The 18,259-nt window shown below is 39.9% G+C and overlaps 1 protein-coding gene across 1 annotated transcript in view; it reads right to left on the bottom strand.

The window, feature by feature from the left end:
* Positions 1-2,797: 2,797 nt before the first annotated feature.
* LOC140234605 (sister chromatid cohesion protein PDS5 homolog A-like) overlaps positions 2,798-18,259 on the bottom strand; it is a 40,432-nt gene continuing 24,970 nt past the window's right edge. Inside the window, exons 19-29 of the mRNA XM_072314633.1 lie at positions 16,843-16,966; positions 15,807-16,011; positions 15,055-15,169; positions 12,670-12,796; positions 11,681-11,869; positions 10,891-11,114; positions 10,035-10,472; positions 6,265-6,834; positions 5,420-5,572; positions 4,374-4,452; positions 2,798-3,599 (exon numbers count right to left, since the gene is read on the bottom strand). Of these exons, the coding sequence (XP_072170734.1) occupies positions 3,570-3,599; positions 4,374-4,452; positions 5,420-5,572; positions 6,265-6,834; positions 10,035-10,472; positions 10,891-11,114; positions 11,681-11,869; positions 12,670-12,796; positions 15,055-15,169; positions 15,807-16,011; positions 16,843-16,966 (2,254 nt within the window). The 3' untranslated portion in view covers positions 2,798-3,569. The remainder of the gene's footprint in view (positions 3,600-4,373; positions 4,453-5,419; positions 5,573-6,264; positions 6,835-10,034; positions 10,473-10,890; positions 11,115-11,680; positions 11,870-12,669; positions 12,797-15,054; positions 15,170-15,806; positions 16,012-16,842; positions 16,967-18,259) is intronic.

The following is an 18,259-nucleotide window of genomic DNA, read 5'->3' as shown; positions in this document are numbered from 1 at the left end:
TCAAATCAACCAATTTTTAGACTTAAGCTATGTCGACTTTGGCGAGGTTGACTGTATAACATCTTGTAAGCTGCCGGGTCTTTGCTTCTTCTGTTCTCCATTCTAATTACATTGTACATGCTTCATTCACAATATCACACATTGTGCAGGAATCACACGTGTATTTGTCCTGCACATGTTCACCAACTTGTCTTTTTTATTTCCATATCAAGCATGCAAATCTTTATCAATGAATGTATACAATATTGTTCTCTTAAACACTTAACAAAAGAGTCATATACATTATTTACACAATGACATTGCATCCTGATGTTATCAATCTCATAGAGGAAAATACCATATACACATACCTCACACTTTCAAAAATTCTCAACCGAGATTTCAACAAGATGTCTTGGAATGGGACAGACTGGGCACTAAAAAAAACCTATTCAAAGGTAAACCACTTTCTTTTCTTTTTTTCAATCAATGTTTAGTATTACATACAGTGTATACCTTAAATTTATTTTCACAGGTTATGATATCTTGATATTGAGACCAAGTGATGAACCAATGTAAAAACCCCAATATGTAACACTGATTTTCTCTTCACATCTGGAAAAATGGGGAAGGACCTATTGGATTTCTTTTTTGTATCCCGTTGCAATTTCCTCATGCTATGTAAAGACCACGCCAGATGGTTCAAAAGGCTTTCATACCCATTCTCTCCCACATCATTCAACAAATCTTCAACAACTCTTGATGGAAAATCGGTAATGGATATACATGCACTGTACTTCAATCCAAGAAATATTACAACCTTACCTAATGCAAAAACCAAGACTTGCAGGTTTGAGATCAAAATCATTAGAAAGGGCTTAGTGTTGAAATGTTCTTTAAGAGTATTTCAGGAAAAGGTAAATTTTCAATAATCTCCAGATTTAAGGTCTAATTTTGCTTGGAGCACCTATTAATGGGCCACATTAAGGACCTTTTCCTTTTGAATACAGTTCAGTACTTGGGATTCAGTTTGAATGCATTTTTACGGCAAGCTTTCTGGTTGTAAGGAACAACAATATTCAGAAATCTTTAACATTGTTAAACAGGTCTGCATAGATAAAAAGCAAGCATTTTAATAACTAGTAGAGCAGAAGTTTTCTCCCCCTGAGCACCAGCCAGTGTGGCATGGTCAAAATATGGGATGGGATATCTTCCAGATAATCGGCCATAAATCGCACAAGATGGATCAGTGACGAACACAGCACTTTGTGTGACCTGGATCATGCTATGTAATGAATGATACAACGTGTATCTATATCAATGCTAGACTGCAAATCTCACAGACATTTCACACATCATGGACACCATACCAACAGGAACAGGAGAATAACCTTAATGTCAAACCTTCTTTTACAAATAACAAGGGACACAAGTCTTTTAGACTTTTTAAAGGTCAGTTTCACCCATTCACAAAACATCTTCCTCGGAATTCCTGGTACACTGGATTTCATTAGCTGCTGAAATTATAAAGATGCACACACATTAAACAGTCTCATATTTACAGTACATACATTTGTATGGGCGCCATCAATATTCAAGACAGCGTTGTGACCAACTAATACTTCCTTCAATCAGCTAAAACACAAGTGGAAAATACTGTCCATAAATTGGCATTTAAAATCAATCATCAATTTTACAGCTTCATACAGCAGAAGAAGATGTGGGTTTGGGGAAATAGCTCCACTGCAGACTTACTAAATGCAGGGAAAATTTCTCTTTTAAGTTTGATCCTCTTTTCTGAAAAGTGTACAGGGGTACTGGGAATTTCTGATGAACTTCTATAATCTTCTGACAAGGATGTACAACACAGTGATGCAAGTAAGTACATATAGTGTATACACCATATATTTAGCAAGCATGTTTGTGAATAAGGACTGAAGCACAATTTCTAAGAGAGGTTAAATTCATGACAAATAACCACAGAAGCTGAATGAAAAATAAGTATTTCATTTCAATTCACAAAGTTATTAACTTCCCACTGTGAAGATGACATACAATGCATCAGTAGCCATTTGAAATGTGTAAATATGATAAGACTGCAAAATGAATGGTGTATGCCGTACTTGCAACAGGACCAGTCAGGACTTATCTCCACCTTTAAATCTACAGATACATGTGGCAATAAGAAATTTTAAGGGGTGAGAGTACAAATTGTGAACGTACCAAGGAGGCCAGTATTTAACGCGTAAAAACCAATCATACATGTGTTGGGTTAACAGAGTATGCAAACAATGAACTACAATAGTGTTTTTAATGAAGAGGATGGTGTGATGGTAATGCTATGTTTTCAGTACACATCTCCTGGAAAAGATAAGCACACAGTTTTGTTTCATGACACAATACAAACTGGTATTTGTAGACTTACAAGTACCCTCTCATTCAGCATCTTCAGTTTACGAACTGAATCGTAAGGAATGTTCACATGGAAACCAGGGGTGGGAGCATACCAAGGAAGAGTTTTATTTCAAACTAAAAACAAGACCATGAGCGAAAGCATTGGAAAGAAAGAAGTGGGTCACAGTAAATGTGACTGAAATCAACATTACTATCACAGGCTGTATGACAACATTGAATACAGGTCATTATAAGGGGCATTACAAAGGTATCACAAAGTAGTGGTCTTGGTCATATGGCCTTGGAGTAGCCTACAAAGTACTAGATAACACCACTGCTTTCTATAACAGAAAAGTTTAAAGATTCCTGTGCCTGAGACATGTCAGTGACGCTCCCCCCCCCCCCCCCCCCCAACATCCTGGCAGACAAAATAAATTTCTTCATACAAAGACAAGCTACATTTGATCTCTTATCAAGCTAAGAACAAGGAGCTACATCTTCAAAGTGACTATGACCTGATGCCTGATGAATGCCACGTTAGAGAATTTTGTTGCATTCACATAGTGATAACTTTCCTATGATTGTCTCTGTACTTGTTTGTTAGTGTGTTTCATTTCTTTCATTCTGATTCAGCTCAATTGCCCACTGATCAGCTGCGAATGTCACTGATGGCATTCCAGTACCACATCATTTTTATAGTACGGTCCCGTCTAACAATCTTTGCCAAAAGTATTTTGAGAAATGACATGATAAGAGTGTAATTTCCACTAGAAGTGATAAAAGCCCACTTTCTCTGATTGTCTAACATTATTTTTACAGCCACAGACTAGTGCCATTCATACCTAATGAGAAAGAGAGAGAGAAAGAGAGAGAGAGACAGACAGACAGACAGAGAAATAGAATGGTAAAAAACAAGATATGGAGAGAGAATATTCTCATAATTTGAAATAAAAAATCCTGAACAAACTGCATTGAAAAATACTAAAATAATACTGCGAAATGCATACACATACATTCAAGTATAACTGACGAGACAAACACTTGCAAGGGAATTGATCCAGCTCAATCTATATGTTGTTGATAAAAGGGTTAAAACATGTACAGGTTCCAGAAATTAGAATGACTCATTATGTACAGATGAAGAAGGCCCGATCAGCCCTTTCACAATACTACAGGAATTTCTTGTTTTGTTGTTGTTACCGCCGTCTGCCACTCTTTCGGCTGATCTGCAATGAAAGAAAGAGAGAAAATCCTGCGACTGCACTTGAGATATTAAATATCAAATATGACCCCTGACAGAGGCCGATGAGATGCACCATATACATAATTATGGTAACAACTATGAAATTATAAACTGGTATATGAAATGCCATCCAAAGTGAGATAATATTTTGGAAACAGAAATCAAATGACAGATTGCAAAGGATGGCATCTATCTCTCAGAGTGGTGTACCAGTATGTTCGAATATCCTACAATAAAAAAGTTCCCACTAACACACCAGCATTTTTTACTCATATTCAACTTTATACAACTGCTCGGGCAAAGTTACTCTTGTCATATTGCCTCCATATCAGAAAAGGATGGGAAAATGCCAGTCAATTACAACATACTTTTTTTTTAATCGTATTTGGATACCATCTTACTATCTGAAGTAACACTTTCCTTCTTTCTTTTCTTATCTGTCTGTATTTCATGACACATCCCTCAAATCTTGTTGGTAATAAAATCAGCTGTGAACAAGTCCTCCATGTCGACTAAATAAAACCCCTTTGAATCTTACAATTTGATGTATCTACTGTGCAGAGGTCACAGATACAACTACATACTAGACCATGATACATGTACCTTGTCATGGTGGGCTACAATCAACCTTGCCTACCTCAAAGAAAAATGAGAGAAGACAAAGTAGGGACATTAAAAAAAAAAATATCTTCAGCTGAAGTCTGGCAATCATACAGGCCTCAACGAGGACTTACTTCAATTAAAGCATTAAACTTACATTCAGTTTTGACTTGACTGGAGATTTCTGGGCCGTCTTGACCAGTTTCTTTGCGGCGGTCTGCCTCACGTTTGTCTTTCTGTGAAGAGAAGAGAAGTTTACGATATGAAAGTTACAAGAAACCCAGACATCAAACCAAGACATTCCCTCTTTCTGGTCTGTTGGTGGTACATCATAAAGGGCATGGAAATCAAACACATTTCTCTGAAGCTATGGTTTTCTGGAATTGAACTGCCAAATTTGTACATGTTCTTTCACTCTGATTACAACAGGATAAGTCTTATATTTAGCGAGTCAAATTTTTTTTGCGTATCAGGACTTCCCAACAATTTCACAAGTGGTTAAATTTGCGATTGTGGAGTACAGTAATGAACAGAGAAATGCACATGTGTTCTTGCAGTTAAGTTGGGATCAGAGTTTATATTTTCATGTGCTGTTAATTAACGGATTTCAAGACAATTTCACAAGTACAGTTGAACCTCTCTTATCCGGCCTCCCTTTATCCGGATCTCTCTATGATACGGACGCAATCTCGCCGTGATTTTTTTTTTTTTTAAATAATTACGGGAGGAAAGGGGGATTCCCAACTCCTTGAGAACTCCTACACAAACACACATGAATTACATATTACTTCCAACATTAACATACACCTCTATTTTGGGGTCTGTTACTGAGTGTAACAATGAAAAGGTTGCAGAATACACATTACTACTACTTAATACTACATGTGGTACTACAATGGGCTACATCAGTACATGTGTATGTATATGTACATGTAAAAAGCATAATCCCTTATCCGGATGAGCCCCAGTCCCGACTTGTCCGGATACGAGAGGTTCAACTGTAGTTAAATTCACTATCACGGAGCAATGAAAAAAGAAATGTACATGTACACATCGCTTTCATGTCAGAACCAGAGTTAATACTTTTGCATGTTGTTAAACTTGCAAATAGCAACCAACTCATGAAACTTGCGAAAATAAAACCCCCACAAAATATATGACATATACTGTAATAGAAATCAAACCAAGGAGGCAAATACGAACACATTGGTCTTCAGCTTAGTCTGGACCAGTTTCCTGGCGGGCGACTTCTGTGGTGACATTTTTCCATTGACCAGCTTGCGGGGGGACACAGAGGAGGCCGACAGGTTCCTCTTGATAGAGCTCTTGGTTGGGGACTGGGCCTTCCCTTTTGATCTGTCGTGTGGATGATAGAAGACGGCATCTCATGGAGGTTACTCTAAATTCACGACACTTACTTGACTTGAATGAAATGAGAATGTATGGCAGCACCTGTTTGCCCCCTAAGACAAGCCCTGTTTACTGTGACCAACAAAACTTGCACACTTGTTACTCACTCCAGAGGGTTTGAAGGTGAACTTAATAATTTGCATTCACATACATGATAAAACTAGGAATCCAGAGCATCAGACCAATGGTCAAAAAGATTCTACAGATTTGATAAAGAAATAATTATCAGAGCAAATTTGATTAAAGATGGATATTTGTATAGAGGACTTAAATTCAACTTTGGTAAAAGTATTTCTATGTTTAGTAACTAATACAAACATTAAGGTGCAGTCTCTCATGAGAATCACAGCATGATTACAGTCAATATTGATTTATGAACACAAGTGGAAACTTGTCTTCTAAATCTGTGCTTCTCAACCGGTCAGCCGCGAAGCTCTCTCAGGTGGTCCACAATGGTGGCCAAAAAATCAAATCAAAAAGATTTGTATTCGATCTACCTGGGCCTCAAAAATATCTGTAGGAGCCAAAGTGGGCCTCAAGGCAAAGAGGGTGAGAAGCGTGGTTCTATATGACTTTGCTTTCTTTGGCAGAATTCAAGGTTAAAAAGTTGATTACTCATAACCAAAGGAAAGACTCACTTTGCAGGAGATATCGCTTTAGATGAGCCCTTGGTAGCAAATTTCCGGATCGGTGACCCTTTAACTGCAAACATCTTCTTGGCATTTTGCTTTGTCGCCGTCGTCTTCTTCGCTGGTGACCTGGATTTTGAGGACGAGGATGAAGAAGATGTCGATCTTGCTGGAGAGGCTAAAGGAGGGCGGCCTCTGGGTCTGGCAGGGCCTGAAAGACGTGGTTTGGACTTAGTCGGTGATTGGGCTGCGGTCTTCTTTGGCGACTTTGCCAATTTAGCTGACTTTGCTGGGGACTTTTTGGCTGATGCCGGGCTGGCTCCTGTCTTGGCAGGTTTCTTACTGGCCGCATTTAGTCTGGGTCGGCCAGGTGTGCCTTTCTTTTTGGGGGACCTGGAGGGTGACACCGTCTTTGGTGTGGACTTCTGTGGCTGCTTCCCCCTTGCAGCGGGCGTCCCTGACTTGGCTTTCAATCCCCCAGACTTTGGAGAGGGCGTAGCCTTCACAGCAGTTGGTGATGTAAGCCTTGGTCGACCACGGGGCCTCTTTTGTTCACCTTCCACAGACACTGATGATGACCTGTGTTCCATTGTTTGAACAGCACACATGCATATGTGCACACACACAAAAACAAAACAAACAGTCACATATTTGAGGTAAAAATACAAATATACATTTGGACATAAATTAAGATAAACAAAGCCAATGATCTGATAGATATAAAATATACACATTGACATAAAAGGAATAATTTCATGTACATAAATATGACAATCAAACTTTTGAAATTCCATACCATTAACACAAGTACGGAACTTAGAGTATAATTGGATACTAAAGGTCGACTAGAAAAAAACTAGAAATGTCACTACAGCGACTGGTTATACCCCCGCCAAACAACATTTCATAAGCTTTGGTCAAAACAACATTTCATAAGCTTTGGTCAAAAAACTGAGGAAGTAGTTAAATCCGCAAGATCTTTCCTTGATCTTCTGCCATTAATATGCCGTTACCATGGCAACGTACTTTCGGGTACTGTCGAAAAATGCGTCTTGCACATCTACAACCAAAGGCACACATCTGTACCAAGTTTCATGGAAATTGGGCAAAAACTGAGGAAGTAGTTTGCAACACAAAATTTTCCATCATTTTGGCTCATAATATGTGAGCTGTTACCATGGCAACATACTTTTTGTCACTGTCAAGAAATGTGTCATGCTGACCTATATCCTAAGACAAACATTCAATATGAATTCCATGAGAATTGGAAGAACACTGATGAAGCAGTTTTGCCACGAAGCATTTTGCCCTATATTTTACCAATAACATGCCGTTACCATGGCAACGCACTTTTTGCCACTGCGGAAATATGCGTCTTGCACATTAACATATTCAGATGAACATCTGTACCTAATTTCATAAAAATTGATCAAAAACTGTGGGAGGAGTTTGCGATGCAAGATTTGTACCCATTTTTGCCCATAATATGCCGTTACCATGGCAACGTACTTTTGGGTACTGTCAAAAAATATGTCTTGCACATCTACAACCCAAAGCACACATCTGTGCCAAGTTTTATGGGAATCAGTTGAAAACTGAGGAAGTAGTTCGCAACGCAAGATTTGCAACGGACCGACTGCCCGACCGCCCGACCGTCCGCTGATTCCTATATACCCCCTTCAAACTTCGTTTGGCGGGGGTATAAAAAACACAAAACAAAATAAAACAGAAGGAATGCACAAAATCCAACAAAAAAAAAAGAAGTCATGAACTCCTGAAACTATGAATTAAGACAATTGAATTGAATTGAATTGAATTGACAAATATTGGCAATCCTGTGACGAAGCCCCCCACCCCCCCCCCCCCACCCGCTAAAAGAATCATCAATGTCCATTTTTACCAAAGCAAGCATTCTACTACATGATTTTGCCAGATTTACAGAAGTGACATTGCATATATGTGACCCGCTACAACAAAATGATCCTAAAGTCGGGTGAGGTCGATTATTTGAAAATTACATGACACAATTCCCTAATCTTTCTGCTTTAAATTGATATATAACACGTCTCATAAAAATAATCGGCTGCGGAAATATCGATGTTTAAAAGAGAGCATGTCAAGACGTCTGGGAAATCACTGTTTCGAGAAAAGCGCCCTAAAAGTTCTCCTTGCGACGCAATCACAATCAAGAGACACGCAAGTCAGTATTCACCTCCGGACAATAGAAGTTAAGCCCTAGCAACCCCCGAAATGCTCATTCAAACACAGCGTCGGCGGTCTCCTCACCGACCAATCAGTGACCAGGATGTCAGGAGAAGCGGCTAGGCATAGCGCAACCCGCCCGCACGCACAAGTCGACTGGGCAGTGTGCGAGCTTCACGCTTCGGTTAGCGGCAAGCAGCAAACTGACCAATGAGATCACTCTGGTCGTTGTTAGGGGCGGAGCCTATGTGTGGCGCTCAATCCAAATGTTCGAACCAGTTTCTGCTTCGTTGAAACGCCAAAAAAACATGGCCCAGAAAAATGCTATTTTTTTGTCTTTCCTTTCATCATTTTGCTTCAAAATTTCGACAGATGATAGAAGACATGTCAGACTCTAATAATATGTCAAATTCAGAAAATCGTAAGTTTTGACCAATTTTGATGCTCTAACTTCAAACTCGATTTTCACGGCTTCGACCGTGCGTGACTTTAGGACCATTTTATTGTAGCGGGTCACATATGTTAAACAAAGAACCCTATTACAGAAAAAAAAGAAAAAAACTAGATATATCGCTACGGCGACTGATATGCCTCCGCCATAATGCATGGTTCTCCTAATAGGTCTATAGTACAATGTCTTGACAATGTGTGATGACAGTTTCAAACAATTGGCAAAATATTAAAATGACAGGTTTGACACAAATGTGCTGAATGTTCACTTTCCTAGAACTAGGTTCAATTGGATGAATGATTAAAATGTCAGAGAGCAGGTATTTGGGGAACTGATGATTTTTACCTGACTTTTGACCCTTTTATAAGTTTATGCATTGAGTAATTTTTCAAGGTATTGAGAAAAAGTATAATTTCAGTATCAAATGGGAAAATAGCATTATCTAAACCTGGCCTTTGACCTATGACCTCACAGTTCCAAAGAGAATCACTGTTAGGTTGAACATGCATAAATATGTAAGTTTCATGATGATACCTTGAGTTACTTTTGAGATATGGAGGAAAAAGTACAATTCAGCACTTTCACTTGACCTTTGACCTTTGACCTTTTGGCAAGAAACCTCCCACAGAATATATATTGGGTAATACATGTATACATCAAGTTAAAAAAAAACAACCTTCATTCATTGCATAAATATAAGGAAAGTAGTGATATTTTGAGAAGTTGACCTTGACCTTTGACCCCCTGACCTTTGACCCATGACCCCCAACTTCTCTAGATAATCACTGCCCATTGGTACAAGCATATATACTAAGTTCCATGAAGATATCTTGAACCATTTGCGAGATATGGAGAAAAACATGAAATTTCAATTTTTTTTTCCACAAAATAACCTGTGACCTTTGACCTTTGACCCTGTGACCCTAAAATCCACACAAAGTATTATCCCCCAAGGATATACCCTCATACCAAGTTTGATGTAAAACCACCACATGGTTCTTGAGATATCGACAAAAACAAAACGGGACGGACGGACGTACGGACGGACGGACGACCCGAAAACATAATGCCTCCGGCCACTTCGTTGCGGAGGCATAAAAAGTTGGACATTAAAAATCAAACAAACCTCTTTCCTGCTGCTTTGCTCTCTGGAGTAGCAACACCTGAAGTTTGTTTTGAGTTCTGAGCACCGGAAGCTCCCCTGCCTCTACCTGTACTGCTGGAAGCCCCATTTTTCTTGGGGTTGACAGCAGCCATTTTCCTGGCCCTCTTCGGAGCTGGCGACTGCGAGTCCTGGTTGCTGCTGCTGCTGCTTGATGTACCCGACTCCCCTCTCCTACCCACGGTGCGCTTCAGCGGGCTCTTCGCGGGTGAGCTGGACTGAGATGTGGTATCCGAAGATGATGACTGCTGACTGGAAGACTGGCTGGAGCGACCACGGGTGACCTTTGACCTGGCTTTGACCTGATTAGACTGTGACCTTGACCCCCTGCCTGTGGTAGGCTTGTTGCCCTCATTCACCTTCTCTGTCAGGGGATGGTCCTTCTTCCCATCGGCAGTCTTGCTGCTCGTAAAAATGAGTCGAATAATGCAGCTATTGTAGCAATGGCTAGTATAACAATGTCATGGAAGAAATCATTATCATACCATGCCCTCAGTGCTTCACCCACGGAATGTTATTAAGGAACAAATGAAAAAGTCTACGGAAAGTCTAAGTCTACGGTCTAAGGAAAAGTCTACATTGGTAAGGTTTGAAAATAAGATATATAAATCTGGAGCCACAAGTAACAGACTACAGCATCCCTTTTATCAAGTCATTATTGTCAAGTTATTACGTCTAGCATGAGTCCATGTATGTGATATTATGTCTTCTTTATAAGATTCTGTTGTGCGATTTTCCGCTATATCTATTTATGGCAACTTGAATGTACGGGGGACATTTGCTTTAGCGTTACAATAAAAACAAGGACAGTAGTACCCACCTTGCCTTCTTAGCTCTCTTGTTAGGTGATTGCTCCTGCGGTGGTGCATCTGTCTTGGCAGCCATTCGTTTTCTCTTCCCTTTCCCAATCGGGCTGCTGTTTTCGTCTCCATTGTTGGCAGTGGAGTTGGCATCCCCGCCCGCCGTCACGCCAGGTTCTCGCTTGATTACGCCCTTCTTGCCCTTGAGCTTCTGTGGCGACTCGGCCGCTTTCTCCCCATTCTTCTGTAATGTTAAGAGGGTGTGCTAATTACACGTATACTGACATAGGGGCATTCGGTCCCCTGATGTACTGTCTGTGCAGTAGATGTGCATTTAAACCAGACCCAATGTCAGCAGACACAGTCACGGACAAGGGAAGTCTGACACTGCTTGACTTAATGAGGACATTGCCAGTAATTTACTTACGACTCTACAACACCATGACAAATTATCAATAGAGATAAACATTATAAAGTTGTCAGTTGTCAGTTCTTGCCAAAGTCTTCCTGATGTGATATGCATTTTTTTTCATGTCTCAAAATTATAATTTACTACATCATGAAGATCCACGGATGTTTGTACATTCATTTTGGAAGTATATATGATCTGTCAATATCCCTTGCCAGGTACTATTCAAATCCACTTTCAAGCATCGACCGACATTCACAAATCAGGTCAAGGGGTTCAAATGCAACTCTGAATCTATGTCTACCACAGCAACTTTGACACAGAATGGGAAATTTGACACATACAAGATATAATTCTGTGGACATTGAGGAGTCCAAACACCACCCAAGCACCCTCCTCACCTTGTCCTCTTGGCTCAGCTGCTCCTGGAAGCGCTTTGGCAGGTAGTTGTCGGTGTTGTGAATGTTCTTGCGGGGCTTGTAGAAGAGCTTCTTGGGAAGGAGAATGTCTCCCGGGTGCTCCTTGACGATAAGGAAAGGGGCCTTGCTCTGCAGCAGGCTCAGTGTCATGTCGCACAGGGCATACATTTTCTTTTGGACGAAAGGAGACAAAAAACATTTGGGGGATACTGTAAGCAGTCCTGATTCCTGAAAGCCACCACAGTGCTCTTGAATAAGATCTTCGTTGATATTTGCCATATGTTGTTACATACTACTGATGACTGAGGGATAGCATAGTATGCAATGATTGGTCAATGTTATCTCATCTTGTTCATGTATAATGCTCATTAATCTTTTTGGGAGTGCTTGAAAAGTTGCACCATGTGATCTGCAACAACTAAGGTTATTTGAAAAAGAAAATTGCTGGAAATATACAGCACTTGAGAGATGAGACAGGAAAGGATACTTTCTTCCAAATTTTTGAAACAATAATAATGTGGATGACTAAGGGTGCCTTTGAGCGCTCTCCGAAAGCGAACCAAACCTTACCATACCCATGCCAGAGGAGTGCTTGAATGCTCCTAAAGTGTACAATACTGAAATGTACCCAGTCAAAAGTGGACACTTCCCGATGTACGCTAAAAGTGGTCCAAAAGCATAAACAAAAGTTCGCGTGTGGAGAATGTTGAGAAAATAACATACACATACATCATAATGAAAAGAGTTCATTCTCTTTGTTCGGGACATTTGTAAGTAGTTTAAACGTGCCAGGTGTATGACCCTGTTGCTACAAAATGTGTGACCACCTCCAAAAATAACTTATGAGGTACGCTTTCTCCACAGAGTGCTGGAACACTCCAAATCTGGCACGGTTCAGTACGGTTTGTTTGGATTCACTTTTGAGCGCTCAAACGCACCTTTAAACCAACTGAAGGATAGAGAAAACTCACCCTATTTCTGCTTCTGTCTTCTATGCACTGTGCATCTTTCATCTGTTTGATGGTCTCCAGGAGTTTGCGCATGAAACTACAATTCTCTGCCTTGTCAATCAGTGGCTCCAGCATAAACCAAATGCACCTGATGAGGAGAATATTTACAGTGTGGCATTAACCAAATAAATATCTCATATTATCATCTTACAGCAACATTACATATGCTGTGGAACGCTCAACGCAAACATAAGCATACATGTGTGGGACTGAGCATACACAGGGACAGAGCAAGCACTTGGTAAAACTGCAATGTATGTTGCAGATATAAATCACTACTTTGACAAAGCAGAAGCTTCATGAAAAAAGTTCTAATGTGAATAAGCTATGATTTCAGATGTGTACCTGACCTATACCATCGTAACAAAGCCCCTTCTAAATTCAGTCCACCTGATCTTACAATCCCAAAAGGGTCCTCAAGAGATATACATGTAATGATGAATATGGTGTGATGAGATCCTATTTATAGTTATGGTGTTCACAGCAAAGGCAGCACATTCTATCACATTCACACAGCTGAGTTCACGCTGGGAATGAAACAGGTTTTTTTTAAAATAAAAGGGCACACAACAACACTAACTGAATGTGGAACACAAAACAGGTGTTCAATTTCAATTGAATGACAATTTGTATGACCACAACCCATTGGAGAGAATTCAATTCAACTGACGGCAACAAGATCATTAAACGCTAACTCTGGGTACTTAAAGGACAAGTTCACCTTCATATACATGTGAATTGAGATAATGCAGCAATATAAGTGGAACACATCAGTGAAAGTTTGAGGAAAATTGGACAATCCGTTCAAAAGTTATGAATTTTTAAAGTTTCTGTATGTGCAGTCACTGCTGGATGAGAAGACTACTGCAGTTGATGATGTCACATGCGTACAACGATATAAGGAAAATATAAAGAGAATTCCACAAATTTTCCTTTTTTGAAAAAAGTACACATTCCCTCAACTTGTAACTGATATATGTTAAAGATAATAAAAAGTTTTGGTACCTCAAAAGCTTCCCTGAATTTCCTTGTCTTGGTTTGTGTTTCAGGTTAAAGTAAGTTGTCTGTGAGAATTACTCGCCCCAAAGTGCTCTCATGTCTTAGTAATCATGCAATAATGGTTTCGTACCAGAGCTGACGCTGTACAGCGTCGATAAATATTGTACGAAACCACTGACTGCGACCAGCAGCGTGCAGCCCATTGTACGCATAGCTAACTGTGACCAGCAGCCCCATACGCATAGCGTAATGGGGCTTCGCATTGTAGCATACAGGATCATGACAGAATTAGTATCGCGGGTAAATGTCAACTTAAAATCCAAAAATTTCTTCGATTTGAAGACTTACCAATTAAGTTGAAGTATTGAAAACAGGCTTCGAACAACGTTTGGTTCTGCCAATAGTCCCTTTCTGTTCGAATTGATGACTGAATGTGACTCGGTCGAGAGGACCTTGGGAGAGCTACATACACTGGATACCATGGCCAGCGCATGCGCACACAAACATCTTATCCGTTCATGGATTTGAAATTTGTGTGCATATTGTGTTCGCATGCACTGGCTGTAGTATTCAGTGTACTGTATGTAGCTCTCCTAAGGTCCTGTCGACCGAGTCACATTCAGTCATCAATTCGAACAGAAAGGGACTATAGGCAGAACCAAACGTTGCCCAAAGCCTGTTTTCAATACTTCAAGTTAATTGGTAAGTCTTCAAATTGAAGAATTTATGGGATTTTAAGTTGACATTTACCCTGCGATACTAAATCTGTCATGATCCTGAATGCTACAATGCGAAGCCCGATTACGCTATGCGTATGGGACTGCTGGTCGCTATGCGTATGGGGCTGCTGATTGCAGTTAATTGCATGACTACTAAGACATGAGAGCACTTTGGGGCGAGTAAGTCTCACAGTGTTAGTTATATGAAAGGTACTTTAACCTGAAACACAAACTAAGACAAGGAAATTCAAGGACACTTTTGAGGTACCAAAACTTTTTATTATCTTTAAGGGTAATATTACTTCCCCTGCCTTCTGAAAGAGGCAAGTCGTGCTCTTCTATTATGCGAGAAAAGTGAAAATATGTTGAATTTTCTTTATAGTTTCTTTATACGGTTGTACACATATGACATCACAAGCTGTAGTAGTCTTCACATCCAGCGATCGCGGAACTGAAACTTCCGAAATTCATAACTTCTGAACGGGTTGTCCAATTTTCCTCAAACTTTCACCTATGTGTTCTACTAATATTGCTGCATTCTCTCAATCGTCATGTTTATGAAGGTGGACTTGTCCTTTAAGTCAGCAACAGAGTGCTTCAGTGACAACTTCTGCTTGCCGAAACTTACTCTTTGATGTCAGACAGAGCTTCGGAGTCCTTGAGCGTCATAAAGTCAGGGTCATGGGTCAAGAGATGGATGGTGAATGGAATGACATACTCAGGCAGGACAGACAGCATTTGGGCTGAAAAGGGAGAAAGCATATAAACATATATTATCCGCTGGTATATCTATACATATCTCCATTCTCATTTCTTCATTTCTCTTTTTCATTCTCTTTAAAATACCAGCACGCAATTCAAAGACATTTCATATTAATCTTTTGAACATTTCTGAAACAACTTTTGATTGTCAGTTTTATGGGAACAGACATCAATAGTTATGTATTGCAAGGAGAACCCAAACTGATGTCAATATAGGGAAGGAGAGCTTAGGAAGTAATTCAACTGTGACAACTTTAGTGCACACAGAGAATGGAGGGTTTTGTTTTGTTTTTTTGTTTTTTTTATTTTTTATCAATCAATGGAAACATGTCTTGGTTGAAAGTGTGTGTGGGGAGGGGGTGGATGTGATCTCTAGTTACACATGTGCATTTGAGGACATTCTGTTCCAAAATATTGTTCTCTAGTACAAAAAGAAAATAGGAAAAGAAAAATCAATTCCATTTGCAGTACTACCAATGATATAGCAGATGAACAAAGCTACAGACTACTACACTCTCTTGAACAATTACTCAAGTAACAACATCTTGGTGTAAATTCACACAAGGAAATTTATCATTGTTGAGGGACTACTATAAAGATACTAGAAGCTTAACCTACTGGAGGTGAGAGTGTGGTTCTTGAGGTACTCCCGTCGTGTTGCTATGTTACGGATGATGTACTGGGAGGCTCTGGTCTTGCTGTCTTGGACGGGGTCTTTGGCACAGAGGGAAAAGATGCTCATGTACATGAGGGGTAGGCGCAGTGAGATCAGCCCCCGGTTCAGCTTGATGGCAAATTGCTCACGCACCTGGTAGCACTCGTCCTATTGGGATATGAATGTGACGACAAAGAGACAGACAGTCAGAAAACTTGTCACATAACCTATGATGCAATGGTTATGTTGGAACTCTCAAGATAAGAATGTATGGTGCTGTAGAAGAGAGATCGCGATTTTGATTCTCAGTTAAGTGGGGGATTCCTTGCTAAGGGACTTTTATCAGGACATTTCCTTCCTGGCCACAGTTAAAATGGGTACATAGAAATGCTATGGCAACTGATACAACGGGAAACCTGTTACAGAGAGAAGTGCTGCCAGGTATAAATATTCCCCTGGGTCAATGAAACCATGTTAAATACTGTCATGTGGAAGACATAGTATAACTATAGACCATATCTACATGAATGCATACGTGCAATTCTCTGCGAGCAATGGGATATCTAACTAATTGCATATGTTCATTGTTTATCACACTTCGTAAATCCATCTTCTTTTCCTATGCATGTCATTCTTTCAATGAACAATTACTACATGGTCTGAACAACACAAGTTAAACCTCACGTTTCAGGGCACAATACTCATGAACTCATAACATTTCTTCATTAACAGAGATTTTGTAGCAAACTAGGGAATAAACCATTTCGGTCATGTGTTTACATTTTATATGTGCATGCTTTATCCAAAAAAGTTGCCCTTAACAACTGCAAGCTTGCTGGAGGCTTAACCTACATGTACCTTGCATCAGCTAAGTGAATTCCTGACTGACGAACACAATGGGAGGGAACACAAACAAACAGGAAAAGAAACATCCATGAATTGTAATCGTTACAGAAATAGTATATTCCTGGAAGCTGCTGCCCACCACGTCCAACTTACGTTTATGAGAAGAGCCAGGGTCTGGAACTGTTCCAGTGTGATGAGCTCCACGTACGTGCTGACCTGGGCAAGCTTCAGCAGCGCACAGCCGGCAGCTAGCCTCAGGCGGGACATACTGGCCTTGCTGTAAGTATACAGAGATATTGTACCCTTGAATTATGGTATCAGAGGAAAGTTTACAGTTCTTTATCGATTTATACATCTTGTATTGACTGTATGATGTAATTTATGTTTGGCCTCTGTACAATTTTGATTTTTGTAATGATATACTCTGTAATCCAATTATACTCTCACAAATAATTGCAGAGTGAGTAAGTGAAAAAGTAAGTAGTTTGATAAGTAGCAGGGCTTCCAACAATCACACATTTCAGGGAGGTATTTGTGCAATACATTCCTCTCAATTGAATGTATCTTTAATTTCAAAATTGGGTTGTATTAATTTTCCTTTGTCAGGATGTGGCAAGATATTTCCTTTCTTTTTTCACGGGGAATTAGGAGCTCTCAGGTAGGTGGCAAAGTTGGTAGGTAAGGAAGTACGTGAGTGACTAAATACAGGGTCAAATGAGAAACTAGATAAGTAAGTGAACAAGTAAGTCTTCAAAAGTCAACTTAAATTGCACAGTGTATAGCTGTTATTTTTTGCTATGGATATTTTCGTGAATGAGGAGATCATGGATATTTTCACAAGATGTTGTTTCTGCAAGTTGACACTGATGCTATCATAAGTGTACGATAGCACCCAGGCACATGGCGACATTTTCACTTGTGAAATTTGCGGTCCATAGTGATTCGTGAAATTCATGAAAATCAAACTATCACAAAGATAACAGCCTATACAGTATTCCACACTGAAAAGGCAGAAAAGCATTGACACCATACTCTGAACATGGATTCCATATTCATTTGCTTTTAAACTGACAATTTCTCCTGAGTGACTAATGCTGCATTTACACCATGTTCCCTGCAACCACAGCATCCACATTTAAGGCCAATGTGGACATAACAGGATGGACATGAAACAACATGGTGAGATGGGATAGGCAAACATGACAGGCCATGATTCCCATGGATGTCGTGCCAGATTTTTAAACTGTCAAAAAATTTGCCACAGCAGTCTGGGTGATAATGAGGAATCTTATATGCCGTGATAAAATGGGGTGAACACAACGAAACACGACAGCACGTAATGGGCTGTAACAAAACTTGGAGGCGGTCCGCAGTGAAATGCCACAGAAAATAGTGATAGTCTTGCCTGACCAGACACCGTGAGAATAGCATCTCATAGCTATTTGTGACCCGCGACAACGGTTTCAGGCAAAAGTCGCAAGAGGAAATTCCCTCCAAGGCGGGGTACAAAGATTTTGACCATTATTTTTGTCGATTTGGGTTTTTTGCAGAAATTGAATCTTTGATATGT

The sequence above is a fragment of the Diadema setosum genome, chromosome 11 (assembly GCF_964275005.1).
Source record: "Diadema setosum chromosome 11, eeDiaSeto1, whole genome shotgun sequence".
Lineage (NCBI taxonomy): Eukaryota > Metazoa > Echinodermata > Echinoidea > Diadematoida > Diadematidae > Diadema > Diadema setosum.
Note: the sequence above shows the minus strand (reverse complement) of the source record. Positions and strands in the feature narration are given on the sequence as shown.